Source organism: Eucyclogobius newberryi, unplaced genomic scaffold (genome assembly GCF_026437365.1).
Source record: "Eucyclogobius newberryi isolate DKJ021-1_F unplaced genomic scaffold, fEucNew1.0.hap1 SCAF_11, whole genome shotgun sequence".
NCBI classification, from domain to species: Eukaryota; Metazoa; Chordata; class Actinopteri; order Gobiiformes; family Gobiidae; genus Eucyclogobius; species Eucyclogobius newberryi.
In genome coordinates, this window is record NW_027315735.1 from 19,365,920 (window position 1) to 19,383,918 (window position 17,999).

Genomic DNA, 17,999 nt, shown 5'->3' on the forward strand with positions numbered 1-17,999 from the left:
CGCAGGCACAGCGCTCGCAGCCAATCACGTTCCACGTAGACAGCGGTTGACCAATCCCTGCAGAGTGGAGGCGGAACAATCCCACAGTAGCCAAGAAGCTATCTTCCACGGCGTTAGCTACGCAGGTAAGTGCTCTGTTCCCATCTGTTTTAACACGAATTCTACCAAATCTGTGTGCTCACTTAGCATTAATCAGTTTTCCCGTTGTGTTTTTATGTATAAAGAAACTGAATCTTTGTAAAAGATTTACAAAAGAAACCTGTCTTGCCTGCTAAAATGTGTTAGCACTAACCAAGCAAGTAGGCGAATTTGGATCAAGTTTGAGATAACCTCCCTGTTGGTCAGACGAGTTATGACAAACCTTAGAATTTTATATGTATGATTTTGGTAGAAACAACAATTTACCCTTAAGGGGATTGTAACGTTTGTAACAATTTGCTTTGCTAACGTGTCACTTCATTTTCAGCTAACGATAGAAGATTGTGAAGATGGACTTGCCACATCATGGGTACAGATCAAGTAAGAGACTATGAGGAAAAACAATAACATTTATTGACAGGTTGAAAACAGTTACGTTCAGTTTTCCAATCGATTGTGGTCTGTACCTACTTTATCATGCACTGAGTTTAAATACCTATCTACTATCTTATATATATATTTTTATCTTCTTCATGTCACAATCTGATGATTGTGACATGAAGAAGGATAAATACATTGTTGGATCTAATTTATTATAATGTTTTTATTTATTCTTATTTATAGCTAAACAGAGGACTCGTGGTGGTCCCCCTTCCTCAGACTCTGTGTTGTTTGATGACACAAGCGCAACTGCCCCGATGAATAGTCAAGGATACTATACTCCGTCTGGGTACAGTGTGGACGGGCCCTCGGCTGACCTGCAGGGTGGCCCTGGCGCAAACAATCTTTTTACTGACCCGGTGGCCAGTGCTGCGATGATGTACGGTTCATCTTTAGCTAACCAAGGAAAGGATATGGTAAACAAAGAAGTAAGGATGTTGATACAGCACTATAAACACAAAAAAATAGCTTTTTAAATGTTATACTTACCTCCATGACTCAAAGTAAGCGTCAAGCCAATTTTTATATATCAGGGAGACCAAATGTGATTCTCTGACTATTCTTGGGCTACTCTACTCTTGGGCTTGTCATTAAGCAACCATTTCATTTGCTTTTCAGATCAGTAGATTCATGTCTGTGAACAAGCTGAAATACTTCTTTGCTGTTGATACCAAATACGTAGTAAAGAAGCTTATGATCCTCATGTTTCCCTATACACATCAGGTAACTTGTGAAATGTATTTACTGTGAGTTGAATATTCAGCTTTTGTCATGTGCTTTACAGCGTTTTTAATCATCATTATTTTTGAATGGTAATATTATACTTGCCAAGGATAAATAACCATTCACTGTCGCTATGCCACTCTCCTCCTTGAATACAGTGTAAATTCCCACAGTTTTTTTTTAAAGCAAATCCTAAACATTAGTGATGGGAAAAGTTCTCGCACGATAAAATGGCAATACGGTTGACATGTGGAAAATGTGATTTGGCTCGGCTCAGCCAAAAAAATGGTTTAAGAGCTGTTAAGTTGCGAATTGAGAGGCCGCAGTTCTGCAATGACAATACAAATAAAAAAGGCATACAAATTGTGAAGCAAATTGTGTTAACTGAAACATGCCATTTATGCTTTATTCAATGAAATTAGTCTTAACCCATCTACTAACTATTGAAAATGTTTTGGTATGAATTATAATGACTAATTATAATATTGTCACTTCACTCTCTCTAGGACTGGGAAGTTAGATACCACCGTGACAGCCCTTTAACTCCAAGGCAGGATGTCAATGCACCTGATCTTTATATACCAAGTAATTAAAATGAAGCTGAAAACTGATAAAACATTTTTTGACAAATATTTTTACTAATACTTGTTATATATTGTCTTACAGCAATGGCTTTCATCACATATATTTTACTTGCTGGAATAGCCTTGGGAATTCAAAAAAGGTAGTTCACCGTCCTGTATCACATTTCATACCTGGTGAAATGTATGGAAGGTTAAGTGTTTTATTTGTCCACAGGTTTAGTCCAGAGGTCCTTGGTTTGTGTGCCAGCACTGCCCTCGTGTGGATAATCATTGAGGTGTTGGTGATGCTGTTGAGCTTATATTTACTCACAGTCCACAGTGACCTGTCAACATTTGATCTTGTGGCATACAGTGGATACAAATATGTTGGGTAAGTATATTAATGTCTAAAATATAAAATAATAACATTGTTTAACATGGATAAAACTCTACCACATCTAATGGGAATATATAATGGTCCAACTTAGTTTTGGGAAAGGTTTGTATGGCTGACAATGTCCAGTATTAACATTGCCAGTAATTACTGTGTTTGGTTTATTCCCATCCCTGCAGGATGATCTTCACAGTGCTGTCTGGTTTACTCTTTGGCAATGATGGTTATTTTGTGGCCCTGGCATGGTCCTCTTGTGCCCTTATGTTCTTCATAGTAAGTCAGGTCATCAGAATGTAATCATGCACCAAATCTAAAATATTGACATTTTGAAAACATTTGCTAGATGGCAAAGATATGAACTGCCATTCCTAGTTTTGGTAAAATTGTATTTCATTTTTGTATAGGTTCGATCTTTGAAGATGAAAATTATTCCTTCCTCGGATTCCACTATGGGGATGGGAGGTGCCAAACCTCAACTCCGACTTTATATTACTGTTGCGACTGCTGTTTTTCAGCCAATCATCATTTACTGGTTAACCTCTCACTTGGTCAGGTGACTGTGAATTCCCCAAATGAGTGTTCAATCCAAGGTGTGTTTGTACAACCACATTTATTGAAGTGATTGAAATTTTAATATTGTATGACTGCCAAATACCCAGTTGAGAGATGACATGTTTTGTGGAAAGCTTTATTCTAAATGTACTCCCTCATTTACTTTACCATATTCTTTGATTATTTGTTGATGTGGGTTTTTTTCCGATTCAGCTAATTCTTAACATTTTCCAGCATGGTAAAGTTTTGTAACAAGAAAATAAACTTGTATTATAACAGTAAATCTTTTATTTATTGTGTCTGTAAAGTACAGTAATTGAAATTGATTTTGGCAGGTGTTTACATTTTTAAAGTAAAACTTAACATGTTTACATTAGTTTAATGAATGAGAAATAATCACATTATACTGTCTTAAAAAGGGCACAGCTAAATACAAACCATCTCTGTCTACATTGTTGAGCTGTGATTGGATGTGGATTGAGCATTTTTGTAAGCATGTGCAATTACTGACTTTTGATTGTATTGTATACGTTTTAAAGTACTGTCACGTTAGGTCTATACCTGGAGCCGAATCTTTTTGTTTATCAATTTGAGTAGTAATAAGATCATATAATAAGGACGTGTCTAATTCTTATGCATGAGTTTGTGTCGGGAGCGAGCGCGCTTCCATGAGCGCGACTCTAGCGTCTTTCCCGTTTCCATAGAGACGGCAGAAGGCAACAAACGCAGGCCGGAGGAGCAGGCTCAGACTGCGCTCTTTTACACCAGAAAGCGCCTATTTAGTTGAACTTTACTAAAAGGGCATTTAAACAAGTCGGGACGTTTATTTGTGTTACTTTCGTTGTCAATTGGTAAGTATAAGTTGTTATTTTCTTAGTGAGAGCAATCGATTTGCTCACCTGTGAGAGAAAAGGTGGCTGATTGAAACTTTATATTATACCGCCATTAGCCCTTTGCTTGCCACAAGCCATGCGGTATGTTCCTGAGTTTCATGGTAGGCTTTTTCTCTCAGATTTGCAGTGGATTGCTTTTAGGAACTTATTGTACAGTCGTCCATGCAGCATTACAACAGGACTTTGAACGTAACTAGGTCTTTTTTTTTTTTTGGAAAGGTCTTGGCTAACATTTAACTTATTAAAAGAGGTAAATGGTGAGCATTTTATAACTAGTTTTGGTCACTAATTCAGAAAACTGCAGCCAGGCCTGGGGCTACAGGGTTGCAAAAGGGTTTTCAGGTGACACTTAATGGAAGGGTATCATCTTTGCACCCCTTTGAAACTCAGATGGGGCCTGATTGCAACAGTAAGTAGCCTAGTGCAGACTGTTGACTACTAAACCTGAAACCTGGTCGTTTTCTGCAGGTGTGTACCAGCGTGGAGGACACAATGGAGCATTGCGCACATTCACTGCTGGCTCACTTTCCAAATCCCAGCACACTCGCAGAGCCTTTCTCCTCCTCACCACAACACTCCTGCATCAGCGACCAACTGTCACTGCCACTGTCCCCCATCTCTTTCCCTCCCTCCCCAAACTCACTTTCTCCAGCAACAGCAGAGTCTACTCACTCTTGCTCCCCTCTTTCTTACTCCTCTACTCAGGCTATTGAAGAACAGTCTATACAAAGTGTGAGCCCAGCACACATTTCAGACCAAGATGACCTGACCTGTCTTAGCTGGCTGCATCAGCGGTGCAACTTGTTACCCCTTCAGCCTCTTCACAAAGTTGAACCACTGCCCCAAAATGAGTCTTCATCCCCAGCCTCATCCAAGCCACCTTATTCTTTTAGCAGTCTTATATTTATGGCCATTGAAGATTCACCTGGAAAGAAGCTACCTGTTAAGGATATTTATGAATGGATTGAGAAACATTTCCCTTACTACAGAACTGCCACTGGGGGATGGAGAAACTCTGTCCGTCACAATCTGTCTCTAAGTAAAAGCTTTCGGCGCATCCAGAGGGACAAAAGTCAAGTGAGTATCCTGTTTGTGTCAGGTTTTGTTAAAGCATTTTGTTCTAAATCTTTGACATGATTTTTATGTTTGCATTTTCCGTTCAGTCCGTGGGAAAGGGCTCTCTGTGGTGTGTTTGCCCTGAGTTTCGACCAGCACTTCTTGAGGTGTTGAGAAAGACTCATAGTTATCACAGCAATAACAGTAACTTGATACATAAGCCTGAGTTGTGAGTATGAGCACTGAAATTTTCCAAAGCATTATTTCATCTGATTCTGATTACGTCTGTTATCAACACGTTTTATTTAAGTGTATTTCCGTTTTGTATGACTGTTCACTTTAAACGTTTTTCTTCTTAGGTTTGAAGAGGGTGATTATGCTTGTCTTTCTATTTGTGACACTGTGGAGATTGCAGGTCAGTAAAAATAAGAAACGGCAACGTACAATTTGGTGCTGCATAAATTAGAAACGGCTTTCTAGACATTTTATTAACATGCCACATTTTTGCCTCTTTGGTGCTTTCCCAGCATGCAACATTGTTAAAGTGTTTGTGTTCTGTTGGCATAGCAACAACCTTTTATTACCTAGACAACGCCGCAAATCCTTGGCTATTCTTTGTACTCTTTATATTCTTGCGCCTGTCTTAACATATGGATGTGCACTCTTTGCATAATAATTGTTTTAACCAATCACCGCTGTTCCTTTTTTATATTTGCAGATTCTCTTTCAAATAGTATTCTCCTATCCAATTCCCCATCTTTGAGTACAGAAAATTCCAGTTTTTCTGAAAATCAAACTTGCCATTTAAGCCCAGATCACGAGGAGCTGGTCACCATGGAGTCAGTAGATTATCAACAGGAGGAGGTTTGTGAAGAACTGGAGAAAGACCCTTTGTCAGACAGTGGCTACATCGAGTTACACTACTACCACACTCAGGAGTACCTGGTGCTCCCCGGTGACCATCAGCTGGACCTGGAGACTGTGGACATTTTGCAGCTTGATGCTGAAGCCCAAGAGGCTGCTGGGTCATTGTTGGACCTGGCCGGTGGTGGATATTAAAATCTGTATTTGTAAATCCACTGCTTCCCAGTGACAAAGAGACACTGCCCCAAGACTTATGTGTCTAAAGTTTATATTTGAGTAGATCAATCAAAGATAACACAATGAAGTGGTGTAGAATTAGTATTCAAGCACTTACAATGCAGTTTTTAAAACTTTGACTTGTTATAACTATACGAACTCATTGGAATGAACACACTATATTTTATACTTAAAAGTATTAATGTATGTATACATAAATGTTAATCTCAGGGTTATCATTTTTATTTGATATATTTTATATTCTGTTATTTCGTGTAGTTGTTCAGACTCAACAACTTAAAGAAAAAGATCAATTTCATTATGTATAAATTGTTGGGATTTTTAATAGATTAGAATTATGTTTGGTTTAGGGAAAGATTACTGCTACCACTTGCTCTGTTTCCAGAGATATTAATGTAGCCTAAACATTTACTGCCATTTACTAGATTTACAGTGCAACTGTTAGTTTGCATGCAATAAACATATATTTTAAATCAGGCTTTTGCGGTTGTGATTACTAGTGTTACAATTGTATTTTAATCGTTGATCCGTGGCCTAGATTGACACAAAGTCTATAAATTACTGGTTTTACAGATTGCACTTAAATCAATTCAACGACCGCGCCACGTGAACTGCTCTGTCCTGATTATTTGTGTAAATGCAAAAGGCCTGACCTGCTGATTTACATTCCCATTTGCGTATAATGTCACCGTGTCACAGCAAACTACATTTCCCAGACGAACTATATATAAGCGAATGCGCAGTTTGTCCTAACAGAACTCCAGTTCCCATCATGCACATCGCAGACTCACACAGCCAAAATACGGAAATAGTTTCTTGTTGGAAAAAACTTCTCATCGTTTTCGTGCCAACCACACAGTAAAACGTTGACGTTTGAGTTTTTTTTAATCTACTTTGTTGGAGGCATCAGAGGAGACTTAAGGTAACAATGTCACTGTATTACATACATGTCTTTGATAAACCACTTTTTGTAAATATTTTAAACCGATAGTTTTGGTTCGATGTTTTCGCCTCAAAATGACGTGTCTCGTGCATTCACCCGATCTGAGCATTATACCATTAGCTGTTGGCTAACTATGGCCCTGTGCTCAGGAGTCAAAATGGTTGTAGTTGTGTTTACTTAAACACACATTTGGTTATTATTTCCATCGCCATACTGTATGTTCTCTTGGATTACAGTGGTATTTCAGGTGCGGTAAAATATTTTACATATTTGTTATTGCAAAATGCCACGCCTTTAGGTGTTAACCTAAAGTTGGATTCAACAGTCATTAAAAGTTATGTGAAGATGGACACCTCCCTGTCTTACTCATAGACGTTCATCACATTTTAGTGAGAGTTTGAAAGCAAACAGAAGGCTTTTAATTCTTAAGGCCAGCGGCAGAGGGCCCACATCCAATCTTACACACAAGTCTCTTTTGTTTTGCGTAAGTTTCAACTCATGACTTCTAAGAGGCCTACTTTTTTCCTTTTTAAGAAGCTAAAGTTTCCGATTGGCACACCTGATTGATGCAAATGCCTTGTATTGTAATGTAATTTATTTCTTATATTTTTATCTTTGCAGCTGCACTATGTCAAAAGGCAGACCAGTGCAGATTGTCGACGTGTGCAAGGAGGATCACTCCTTCAGTTTGGATGTAGAGGCTTTGTCACAGGTTTTGTTGGCCCCTGAAGTCCGAGACAAACATGCGGTTGTGGTATCTGTGGCTGGAGCGTTCCGAAAGGGAAAGAGTTTCCTACTTGACTTAATGCTTCGTTACATGCACAGAAAGGTGAGCCTCGTTGTAATCGGATCCATCACTGTCATATTCCAGACATCGCACTACTGAGGGATTTCTTTATTTGTCAGTTCCATTCTTTGACAGCATTTTAAAGCACACTTATCATTATCTATTGTCTTTGGGCAAGGCCATATTGATATGATTTGTACTAATTGTGATCTCATCCCTGTGACAAGACACTATTTTGGTCATATCGTGATTCAATATTTCTAAATGCAGCTGTCTGCTCAAACACAGACGCTTTTCCCTCCCTCTCCTCTTATTGGTCTGCCTCTGTCATGTTTTGAATTGTCAGCTGACGCCTGTTTTTTATCAAAATCAAGTGGGAACTTTTATTTACCCTTGAAGGCAATACAACGAAGTGTATATGAATCATGATACCCTTAAGGTAAGGTACACTTTTGTTGGTTCCTTTAAGGAAATGTGTCCTCTGCATTAAAGCCTCCTAAAGCCAGTCAGTAGATGATACGATAGTATATGATGACGACCCGTCACCAGATCTTGAACAAGGTTTGTGTACTTGGCTTGTGTATGTTTTATTTGATGGTGAATCTCTCCACTGGCAGGTCCCAACTCGCTCGGGAATCCACCTTTGACTTTCTTAGATAGGTTTTGGAGAATTGAAAATATATACAATACAGCTGAACCTGTGTTCTGTCTTGTGTACTTTTAGGGTGACACAAATTGGCTGGGTAAAGATGATGAACCTCTAACTGGATTTTCATGGAGGGGAGGCTCTGAACCAGAGACGACGGGAATTCAGCTTTGGAGCGAGGTTTTTCTTGTCCAGAAAAGCGATGGCACAGAGGTGAAAATGTCCTGTTCACCTACTCCCCTGTACTGTCACATTGTGTAATCATATTCTACAATGAAATCAAATTGTCACTTCATCATGTAATAAAAAACATGTTGTAATAATCTGTCACATTATGTAATAAACCAGTTACTACATTTTGAGACAAATTATAACAAAAATATATAATTCTTTTCTACTAAAATGTAATATAATAATACTAACCAAAATAGAAATATTGAGCAGTGGCATGTGCCCTCTAACCAAAGGTTTATACATTTTTTGGATTATTGTTTCATGATGTGGCATTGCTACATTCTACCCCTTGGATTTTATATAGACTTCAATAAATCACAACTTTATTTCTTCTGTGCAGTTAGCAGTAGTGCTAATGGACACCCAGGGTGCCTTTGACAATGAGTCTACCGTTAAGGACTGTGCTACCATCTTTGCACTCAGCACTATGACCAGCTCTGTACAGGTGACTAAACGTGCTGTCATTATCATACAGAATGTACTACAGTGTCAGTGCTGATCCTGTTATTGTTGTAGATCTACAATCTGTCACAGAACATACAAGAGGATGACCTACAGCAGTTGCAGGTTTGTTTTGCCTGTGTGGAAATAAAATTGCTTATATAGCTGTATATTTTTGCAGTATAAAGAATCCATTTAACCCTTCATCATTTAATTATTAAGGTTGATTTTCCCTAAAACACCTGTCTAAATGTACTCCCAGTTAAAACCGAAGTTGTTTTTGAACCGTTTGGACTATAACCAAATGGCTGGGCTTTTTGTGAAGCTGAGACTTTGTTGATTTGGCCTTTGATGCCTGATTTACTCCGGTACTTACTGATTATAAATGGTTACAATGTATGCACAAAGGAATATCACAATTCAAATCCAGCCTGGATTTGTTTTTGTAATTAAATAAAAGGAGGCTTAAAGCTGCTATTCGGGGAATGGACTGACATTAGTTGGAGCATTTTTGGGTCTTGTTACTAAAAAATAGATTGAGTTAAAATTATTGTTATAAAATAAATCCCAGGCAGGCATTTACAAAGGCCTACTGAAGTTTTTTTTTATTATTTTTTTGAGTGCAAGCAGATCCGGATTCGACTGAAAATTAGGGGGTAAAAGCTTTCCATTTTATATTTGACATGTTCCAGAGTTCAATAGTCCCCTTTAACAATGATGGTTGACAAAAATGTATAAATGAAAACCAGGCATGGTTTTCTACAAAAAAAAGTTCTGAAATGCTAATCTATTTTTTCATCATCCAGCTTTTTACAGAGTATGGTCGTCTTGCTATGGATGAGATCTTTTTGAAGCCCTTTCAGGTGACACAAACTTACTGATTGATTTACTTGCAATTTGTATTTTTGTTCGTTACTTAGATCAGTTCACACAAGTGTTATTTTTTTCTATAGTCTTTGATGTTTCTGATCAGGGATTGGAGTTTTCCTTATGAGTACAAGTATGGCTTTAAAGGAGGCAGCGACTTTCTGGATAAAAGGTTACAGGTACCAATTATTGCTCTTGCTCAAATAAAATCTGTGGCTGTTGGGATACTTCTGTGCACATGAACACTAAAAGTAAATTTATACTTTTTAAAGGTTAAAGAAGCCCAACACGAAGAGCTTCAGACGGTGAGAGAGCACATATATTCCTGCTTTACTAACATCTCTTGCTTTTTGTTGCCTCATCCCGGACTGAAAGTTGCCACAAATCCATCATTCCAAGGACAACTGAGTGGTATGTGTATTAATCGCAGTTAACAAAAGCTATTGACCGTTTCGCAACTCAATATATTCTTTTCATTAAAATACTAATTTTTTTAGAGGTGGCACCTGACTTCCGAAATGAGCTGATGGATCTTATTCCCAATCTTCTGCACCCAGACAATTTGGCAGAAAAGGAAATCAATGGGAATAAAGTAACCTGCATGGGTTTGGTTGAGTATTTTAAGGTAAGAAATGTTAAGATCTTGATTTAAGATTTCAATAAAATTACCTGTTTGTGTCCGAGTTAAACATATTAAAAATCAAATATAGCTTTTTCTGATAATAATTTCAAGTCTGATTTATTTTTGATAACAAAAACATTGTGGTCATGATGGCCAAATTGTCATTTGATGTTTTGGCAATTATCGAATGAGAAAGCGGAATGGGCCTCGCATGAGTCTCTTATTGGGGGTTGCCAGTTGCGACTAAATCAACTTGAGTTTAAAACTAAAATGACTGATATGATGGTCGCTGCCTAAAGCCCAGCACTGGCACCAATCATTAATCTGTGTTTGTGCAGCCTCTGCAGTCCAGAGGGAATTCTGGTGGTTCTTAGTCAAACATGAGGCCTGTTCTTATATTGAGAAGGAGAGGAACTTGCACATTAAGGCACTGGCAACACAGGTTCAGTTGTGATTGTAGTTATTCTCTTAAACCCGTAAGAGCACCTACATTTCCTTTTAACGTTTGTCTCTGACTTTCTCTTCATACAGATGCATATACATGTACGGTTCATGTACATATATCCTAATATAAAACGTTTATTTATTTTCAGGCATACATCAAGATTTACCAGGGAGAAGATCTGCCACAACCAAAGACGATGCTGATGGTACTATATTTCAATAAAGTTCAATGTCTTTTTTCATTGAATTGTACTTTAATGCATATATATATATCTCACGATAGGCTACTGCAGAAGCAAACAATCTGGCAGCTGTTGCTGCATCTAAAGAACAGTATTACAAGAACATGGAGAAGGTTCATCTTTGTCTTTTTAATTTTCATCAAATTGAACGAATTATTCAACCACTTCTTATTTAAGGTTTGTGGTGGTGACTTGCCCTATATGTCTCCGGAATCTCTGGAAGAGAAGCATAATTTTTTCTTCAAAGAGTCACTACATAATTTCTCGTCAACCAAAAAGATGGGTGGTCAAGAGTTTTGTGACCGTTACCAAGGGCAGCTGGAAAAAGAGCTGGATGAAATGTGGCAATCATACCAAAAACACAATGAGGTACTAAATTGATAACTGAGCCAAGATTAATTCATCAACAGTTTCTTATCTGCTTGTCTTTCCCTGTTACAAGTCCAAAAATCTGTTCAGCGCCTTCCGCACCCCTGCTGTGCTGTTTGTGTTGATTTGCATCCTATACATCCTGTCTGGTATTTTCCTCTTCATTGGAATGGTCACTGTTGCTCTGGTGTGTGACTGCACTCTTGGTTTGGTCATGTTGGCCATGCTGGCATGGGCCTTCATCCGCTACTCGGGCCACTACCGTCCTATTGGGGGAGCCATCGACCAAGCAGCTGGCATTGTACTGGAACAGGTAACTGCGTAGTATTCTGTTTGTATGTAGCTGTAGCCACTAGAGGGCACTATTGCATTTATTAACTAAAAATCATCCTGAACAATCATATCCTTTTGAAGTATGTTGTTGGTGTGCAGTGGAACAAAAGTATAATAGGTCATTAGAAGTTATTAAAAAGTGTCATAATTTATTGAATTTTTTTTTTTAATTAAAAATGACATGTGACACCAAAGTGAACTTTAGAAAATGAGAGATTTGCTGACTGAACACAACACCAAAAACAGAAGTCAGGCTGGATGTTGCAAGAAGTACTTATCTGTTTCTGTTTTGTTTGCAGACGACCGAGATGTTGAACAAATCAAGAGGAACAAACATCGCGCAAATGAAAAAATCACATTAGATTTTAATCCTTTGTTTTATAATTTATCTGTTACAACCAGCACATTCTGCCTTAAAATCTTCTACAAAGCATCCACACATTGGACCAAACGTGTGCACAGATTACAAGTAGCATTCCAGTATATTCTCATAAGCCTTATGTCTTAACTCTACAGCAATGAGCATCTTTACAATTCATCTTAATGCACAGCAATAAAGTTTAGATTAATTTTATATTCTGCAAGATGCTTTTTTCGGCATAAATGTTTCCAAATATATATGTAAAACATTAGTTTTGTTTTATTGTAAAAGCTGCAATTTATTGGAAGATTATGCATGTTTACTTCAAAGACGATTTTGTGTGTGTATATTGTAGTTTCAAGTTTTTGCTTTCCGTTTCCTATTTTGTTTTATTCTAATGAAAGACTACACTACAATAACCAGAATGCCTTTAAAAATACTGTTTTTGCTGACCAAAGGTTGTGTCATTGTTACATATAAAACATTTGTTTACTCGTCAATTTACAAGCGAGACATTTTATTTTTTACTGTAGTCTAGAATGAATAAGTCAGCAAGACTTGTCTATTCCATGTGGTGCTTTTAAGGACATTGAATATTAAGATTAGATAAGCCTTTATTTGTCCACACAATGGGGAAATTTGACATCCTTTTAAGAGTTTAGACCTATCCAAAAGTATACTTTTGAATGAGCATTTCCATATGTCTCGGTGCGCTTTGGCTTTATTACAAATGAATTCGAATGTATGGGCTCTTGGACAATAAAAGCTGTTCATTTGTAGTAATACGTGTTGTTTTTAATTCATAAAAGCACTGGAAATGAGAAACTTGTTAACGGGAAGCTTTGGAGAGTAATACAACTTGAAAAATAGAATCCGCAGCATTGATGGCGCTACATGCGCTGCACCTGCGCGACAGTGAGTGGTGTTTGGAGCGTCACCTCAGGGCGGAGGATGCACGGGCCCGTTTATGTCGCATCATGTCGTCTGACTCCAATGGAACGTCTCTTCATCCTCTCACTGTGTCTTTCACACATGTGCCTTTCCTCCCTAAAATCAAAGAGAGAAGGCCGCCATAGAATTTGGCGTCTCATGTCTCCTTATATGGTGATGTGCGTCTAGGCGCGTGCACTGACCGCCGCCGTTCGCCGTTAACTTCCTTATTTGGAAGTGAGTTCAGCTGTCTCCACCCACCAGTGCGCACGGAGGCGGAGACTGGCTCCACGGTGCAAAGTGTCCGCCCATCGCCACGCCCCGCTCTGTCTTACTGGCGCTTATGTCGGTCACAAACAGCTATATTGTATTTATTTATCACTATTCACGCCGTTGGTGCAATATTAATTTAGTAGATGGTCTACCATTTTATCTGTTGTGTCGTAATCATTATAAATAAATGCTGGGAACATTGTATATACATTTTTTCATACATGCTAAATGACAATATAGTGCAATCATTAGGGCTGTTTATCATTTGTATTAATTTGATCATAATATATGTAAACCAAGAACAACGAGTTGACACCTTTTATACATGTTTTATTTTAAAATAACAATATTGAAATTGTTGCTTTACCATACAACGTGTTTTATTACAAACAAATTCGGACGTAATTCAAATTCGGAAGTAAAGTAATTTTACTGAATAAGTTACTTTAAGAAAAAAAAACATAAAACTAATAGCTGGCATTAAACGGAGCCAAATAACGAATACTCACGTGTTCTATCTCGTGCACGCGGGGGAGTCGGTGGCGCGCATGTGGCGCGTTCATGTGGTATATCGAGTGCGTGAGACACATTCATCATCTGTCCATTCAATTTGTCCTCAGCCACTGACCCACTCACAGCGCAGCCATGGTAAGTCTAACGCTTTTTACCCTTTTACATTCATCCTAACTTATGCTTTTGAGATTCTACCAGATGTTGTGAGCTCACTTTTCGAATTTTGTGAAGGATTTCACTATAAAACACTATTTAACTAGATTCAACACAAAACCTCGTAAAATGCTAACTTTTCCTTCGCAACATTGGGGAATAATTACTCAATTCCACATTGCACAGCCGCTTCGTGAAGCTGCCTGCATCCAATAAATTACTTTTGACGTTATTTTAAATGGGCGCTCGTGTCAAGAAACGTAGCAATGGAATGAAAACCTAGAGACGCCATTTCTTTTCCTTTGTACTTCACCGTGACCCGTTAATCAAAGGAGGTGTAAAAGAATCTTTTGACCCGTCACAGGGCTGGGCCGTGCATCACATTAGCCTCGTGCTAACGCAGACACCCTTGTTGTTTCATACAAGTACGCTGCAGGTGCAGCGGCCCCAGGGCTGTATTGTTAGCATTAGCCTCGATAGCACGGGCTGAAATGACAAGTCTAACTCAATGCTAACTGAGGATGTGCTGTTCTTTGTCTTTGCACATCGCCTCAGCTAACGCAGCATCACAATGACGAGTCTGTGTCAAAACGACTACGACGCGCTGTTTCACTGCTGCTTAAATGTGTGGATGAGGATGTGAGGTTTGGATCCGTCTCGACGTTTGAACAAGGTTGAATTGTGTGTTTGAGCCCAGTTTTCCTTATATAGAAGCTAGCGCACACATGTGCTGCATTCATGGCCCCACCCTGAATTTGGTGCAAAGACCATTTTGTAATGTACTTGTTAGAAACAAATGACTTTTCTCTCTAGCGCCCACTTGTATGTGGTAACTATTGGCCCATGTTATTGTGCGTATATAGTGCAATTTCGCCCACGTTTCGTTATGCAAGTACGAAATGTGATGACGGAGCTAACGGGACTGACTAGTGCAGACTCCGCATCCTCTTTGCGGCTTCCGCTGCGTGCTCTTATATTTAGTCTAAAACCCTACTTTCAATTCAGTCTAAATTATTTGTTTTTCTTATTTTTTTTTAACGTGCATTTAATTCTGCCCTTCCTATTCACTGTGAGGGCCTTTTTATCACCGCCCTTCCCAAAATATAAATACATTTAATGTTTTACCTGTCGACTAGTGAGAACTTGTGATTGTTTAATTACGTCTAAAGAGAAAACATTTGGGACTTTCCTTGTAAATAATTATCCCTACTCTAGAATGTGCTGACATCTTTCACATTGGTCGTAAGCATTATGCAAACGGTGTCTCTGACTGCTTTCCTGTCCTCGTTTCCTTCTCATTGTTGCTTGTTGCTGCAACACAGCAGTTTGTATCTTGTCCTGAGGTTGTTTTCCTGTGATTGCTCTAACCTGAGTCAGAAGACCAGACTGAGGGACTTTGTGCAGCAGCTGAGACTATATTTCAACAGAAGCCTCATTGTCTTGGAGTCAGCCGGCTCTCAAACACTTAATTTCAAACAGCACTGTCACCCACATGGTCAATCTTATGGTTGGATGCATAGCTTTCTGCCTCTTATGTAATACTGTGCTTGGACACACCTTTTACAATCAGTTCTGTGGTGGACTTTAAACGGCACTAAAACGCTCCTTTTCTCTTTTCAAGCTGTTCACGTTCACTGTATGGGAACTATTTTTTAGGGGATGTTTTGTAGGATAAGTCTGACACCATAACTAACATCGTGTCACAGCCCACCTTTGCATGTTAGTGCACATCAGTTGACCTCTGTTGTACGTGTCGCATGTCCGTATGAAGGCAGGGTTACATGGCACACATTTATATTTCACCAACTTTTGTGGTCAAGTCTGGATTGTTACTTTGCTAATGTGATTGCGTATTTAAATTTATTCTCGTCAGTCTTTTTATAATTTAGTCCCTGCTGTGCCCTTCATGAACAAGTAACATGAGTCAAAATTAAAAATAAATAAAATAAAAAACACACATAGCAGCCAATTGACAAATGTTACTGAAGTTGGCACTGGGTCATAAGATTGCAATATTGAGATGTAGTCTAATTGTAAATGGGGGGTGTTATTCAATACATGTGGTTTGGAACGCCTTAATAGTTTGAAATAAAGACATTTGTTATTAAATGTATCTTTCTGGATATGTTCTAAAAAATAAAGTTTTTTTGTTTTTATTGAGACAATAAAATCTGACTGGGTTCTGTTCCTGGTGCTCTTAAGGTGGTTGTGTGCTTTGCTAATTTCTGATCACCTTTGTTTGCAGGCTTCTGGTGTGAAAGTTACAGATGAAGTTATCGCAGTCTTCAATGACATGAAGGTGCGTAAGGCCCAGGCAAACGAGGAAGAGAAGAGAAAGAGGAAGAAGGCCATCCTCTTCTGCCTCAGCAAAGACCTCAAGAACATCGTCCTAGATGAAGGCAAAGAAATCCTGCAGGGCGACCTGGGCACCACCGTCCAAGACCCCTACCAGCACTTTGTGAGCATGCTTCCCCCGAAAGATTGTCGCTACGCTTTGTACGATGCAACCTACGAGACCAAAGAGACAAAGAAAGAGGACCTGGTCTTTATTTTCTGGTGAGACGGCCTTCACACAAGCTCTTTCACGATTATCGGTTCTCTTGCATTTACATTTGCTCTTTGTCGTTTCCAGGGCACCAGACAGCGCCCCTTTGAAGAGCAAGATGATTTATGCCAGCTCAAAAGATGCCATCAAGAGGAAGTTTGAAGGTAACTTTACACTAGCCATTGATTTGGATATTTGATACGCTGCAAACAAAGACTATTTTAAGACGACTTAATTCTTAATGTTGGGACCCATCTTTAGTGCAAGTTAAGACATTTGAGCTGCAGTAAATTAACTCTGAACTTGTAAAAGATAAGATAAGATATTCCTTTATTGTCCCACATGGGGAAATTTCATTGGTGCAACGCAGGTAGATACAGAGGTAGATACAGAAGAACAGATCACTTATAGGAAGTCTGAAAGAGGCAATATATGAGAATACATTTACATTTCTGAACTCTCGCAAATGTAAATGACAGCAGATGAATTTAACTATTAGACATAAAAATTACAATGTGATGTCTTTGTGATTCCAGGTATCAAGCACGAGTGGCAAGTGAATGGTTTGGAGGACCTCAAAGACCGACACACCCTGGCTGAGAAACTTGGCGCTGGGTCCGTAGTGAGCTTGGAAGGATCCCCTTTATAAACTAAGGCCTTTCAGACACATCTGTTGGCTTTAGCTGTTCATTCCAGTGGTTTGGAGAGGGGCAAAGGTGGAACCAGCAATGTTTATGGGGTTCATGGGGAGGGGCATTGTGGGTGGGCTTAGGGAAAATGAACAAATGAAGACTGTCAAAAACAAAACAAAAATAAATATAAGATGAAGTAAAAACATTAAGATACAACTGATTGAAGGTCTAATGAAGAAGTTAAATTGCGAACAATTAAGAATTTTGTTTTCCCGTGTTCTGTTTAAAGAAAGGGACTCTGCCTCATTCCAACCATTTAAATCTGAAGAGTATTGTTCCAACTATATTTTTGCCAAACTTCTAGTTTAGTGTAGTTGAGGTTTAGAATTGGTCTGAATTCACTTTTGATTGCACAAAATTAAACCATAATTCTCTCGGTGGAACGGGTGGTTGAATATGATTCCATTTCTTATATTTACGCTGTTGAAATGCAAACTCCAAAATTTGTTTCGTTATTTTCCAGTTTATAGTCAAACAACATTCAATGTAATCAAACACATTCCTTGTTCTTGTAAAAAAAACAATCTGGATCTCCTCCAATAATTAGTGTTCTGAAAGACTGGAGAGTGAAGAGTAAATGAAGGTGTCTGAAGAGAGGCTGAAACTTGACTGTTTTGTATTGTCTCCTTGTATCTAATAAAAAGCACTAAACTACTGAACCTGTTGTTTTATCACCATTGCACTCCAGACGTTTGATTACTTTAAATTAATGTACCGTAATAAAGATATTTGCTCAATAAAAA

The 17,999-nt window shown here is 38.6% G+C and overlaps 4 protein-coding genes across 5 annotated transcripts; all 4 read left to right on the forward strand.

The window, feature by feature from the left end:
• Window positions 1-43: 43 nt before the first annotated feature.
• yif1a (Yip1 interacting factor homolog A (S. cerevisiae)) lies at window positions 44-3,088 on the forward strand. The gene is made up of 9 exons (XM_072437445.1): window positions 44-125; window positions 467-519; window positions 763-1,007; window positions 1,198-1,302; window positions 1,809-1,887; window positions 1,969-2,026; window positions 2,101-2,256; window positions 2,439-2,532; window positions 2,664-3,088. Exons 2-9 carry the CDS (start codon window positions 489-491, stop codon window positions 2,814-2,816), a joined length of 921 nt encoding a protein of 306 aa, XP_072293546.1. The 5' UTR covers window positions 44-125; window positions 467-488; the 3' UTR covers window positions 2,817-3,088.
• A 478-nt stretch (window positions 3,089-3,566) lies between these two features.
• Window positions 3,567-5,959, forward strand: LOC140351590 (uncharacterized). Its single transcript, XM_072437477.1, has 5 exons — window positions 3,567-3,662; window positions 4,173-4,781; window positions 4,868-4,989; window positions 5,120-5,175; window positions 5,479-5,959. The coding sequence occupies exons 2-5, from the start codon at window positions 4,197-4,199 to the stop codon at window positions 5,817-5,819; spliced, it is 1,104 nt and encodes a 367-aa protein (XP_072293578.1). The 5' UTR covers window positions 3,567-3,662; window positions 4,173-4,196; the 3' UTR covers window positions 5,820-5,959.
• A 691-nt stretch (window positions 5,960-6,650) lies between these two features.
• Window positions 6,651-12,933, forward strand: atl3 (atlastin 3). 2 transcript variants are annotated; one of them, XM_072437463.1, is made up of 14 exons: window positions 6,651-6,783; window positions 7,426-7,633; window positions 8,316-8,450; window positions 8,812-8,916; window positions 8,988-9,038; window positions 9,719-9,775; window positions 9,866-9,958; window positions 10,052-10,190; window positions 10,277-10,404; window positions 10,995-11,051; window positions 11,129-11,200; window positions 11,265-11,456; window positions 11,530-11,769; window positions 12,089-12,933. In XM_072437463.1, the coding sequence occupies exons 2-14, from the start codon at window positions 7,433-7,435 to the stop codon at window positions 12,149-12,151; spliced, it is 1,533 nt and encodes a 510-aa protein (XP_072293564.1). In that variant the 5' UTR covers window positions 6,651-6,783; window positions 7,426-7,432; the 3' UTR covers window positions 12,152-12,933. The 2 variants fall into 2 exon arrangements, with proteins under 2 accessions (XP_072293564.1, XP_072293557.1); XM_072437456.1 differs by lacking the exon at window positions 6,651-6,783 and having other exon boundaries at window positions 7,404-7,633.
• A 927-nt stretch (window positions 12,934-13,860) lies between these two features.
• cfl1 (cofilin 1) lies at window positions 13,861-17,999 on the forward strand. The gene is made up of 4 exons (XM_072437489.1): window positions 13,861-14,001; window positions 16,265-16,575; window positions 16,652-16,728; window positions 17,101-17,999. Exons 1-4 carry the CDS (start codon window positions 13,999-14,001, stop codon window positions 17,211-17,213), a joined length of 504 nt encoding a protein of 167 aa, XP_072293590.1. The 5' UTR covers window positions 13,861-13,998; the 3' UTR covers window positions 17,214-17,999.

Bases quoted from the DNA above. Each gene is read 5' to 3' on its own strand.
- yif1a (XM_072437445.1), top strand. From the start codon at position 489: ATGGACTTGCCACATCATGGGTACAGATCAA. The intron at 520-762 runs GTAAGAGACTAT...TCTTATTTATAG, and splicing joins ACATCATGGGTACAGATCAA to CTAAACAGAGGACTCGTGGT. The intron at 2,533-2,663 runs GTAAGTCAGGTC...ATTTTTGTATAG, and splicing joins GTGCCCTTATGTTCTTCATA to GTTCGATCTTTGAAGATGAA.
- LOC140351590 (XM_072437477.1), top strand. From the start codon at position 4,197: ATGGAGCATTGCGCACATTCACTGCTGGCTCACTTTCCAAATCCCAGC. The intron at 4,782-4,867 runs GTGAGTATCCTG...TTTTCCGTTCAG, and splicing joins TCCAGAGGGACAAAAGTCAA to TCCGTGGGAAAGGGCTCTCT. The intron at 4,990-5,119 runs GTGAGTATGAGC...TTTTCTTCTTAG, and splicing joins TTGATACATAAGCCTGAGTT to GTTTGAAGAGGGTGATTATG.
- atl3 (XM_072437463.1), top strand. From the start codon at position 7,433: ATGTCAAAAGGCAGACCAGTGCAGATTGTCGACGTGTGCAAGGAGGAT. The intron at 10,191-10,276 runs GTATGTGTATTA...TAATTTTTTTAG, and splicing joins ATTCCAAGGACAACTGAGTG to AGGTGGCACCTGACTTCCGA. The intron at 10,405-10,994 runs GTAAGAAATGTT...ATTTATTTTCAG, and splicing joins GTTTGGTTGAGTATTTTAAG to GCATACATCAAGATTTACCA.
- cfl1 (XM_072437489.1), top strand. The intron at 16,576-16,651 runs GTGAGACGGCCT...TGTCGTTTCCAG, and splicing joins GACCTGGTCTTTATTTTCTG to GGCACCAGACAGCGCCCCTT. The intron at 16,729-17,100 runs GTAACTTTACAC...TTGTGATTCCAG, and splicing joins CATCAAGAGGAAGTTTGAAG to GTATCAAGCACGAGTGGCAA.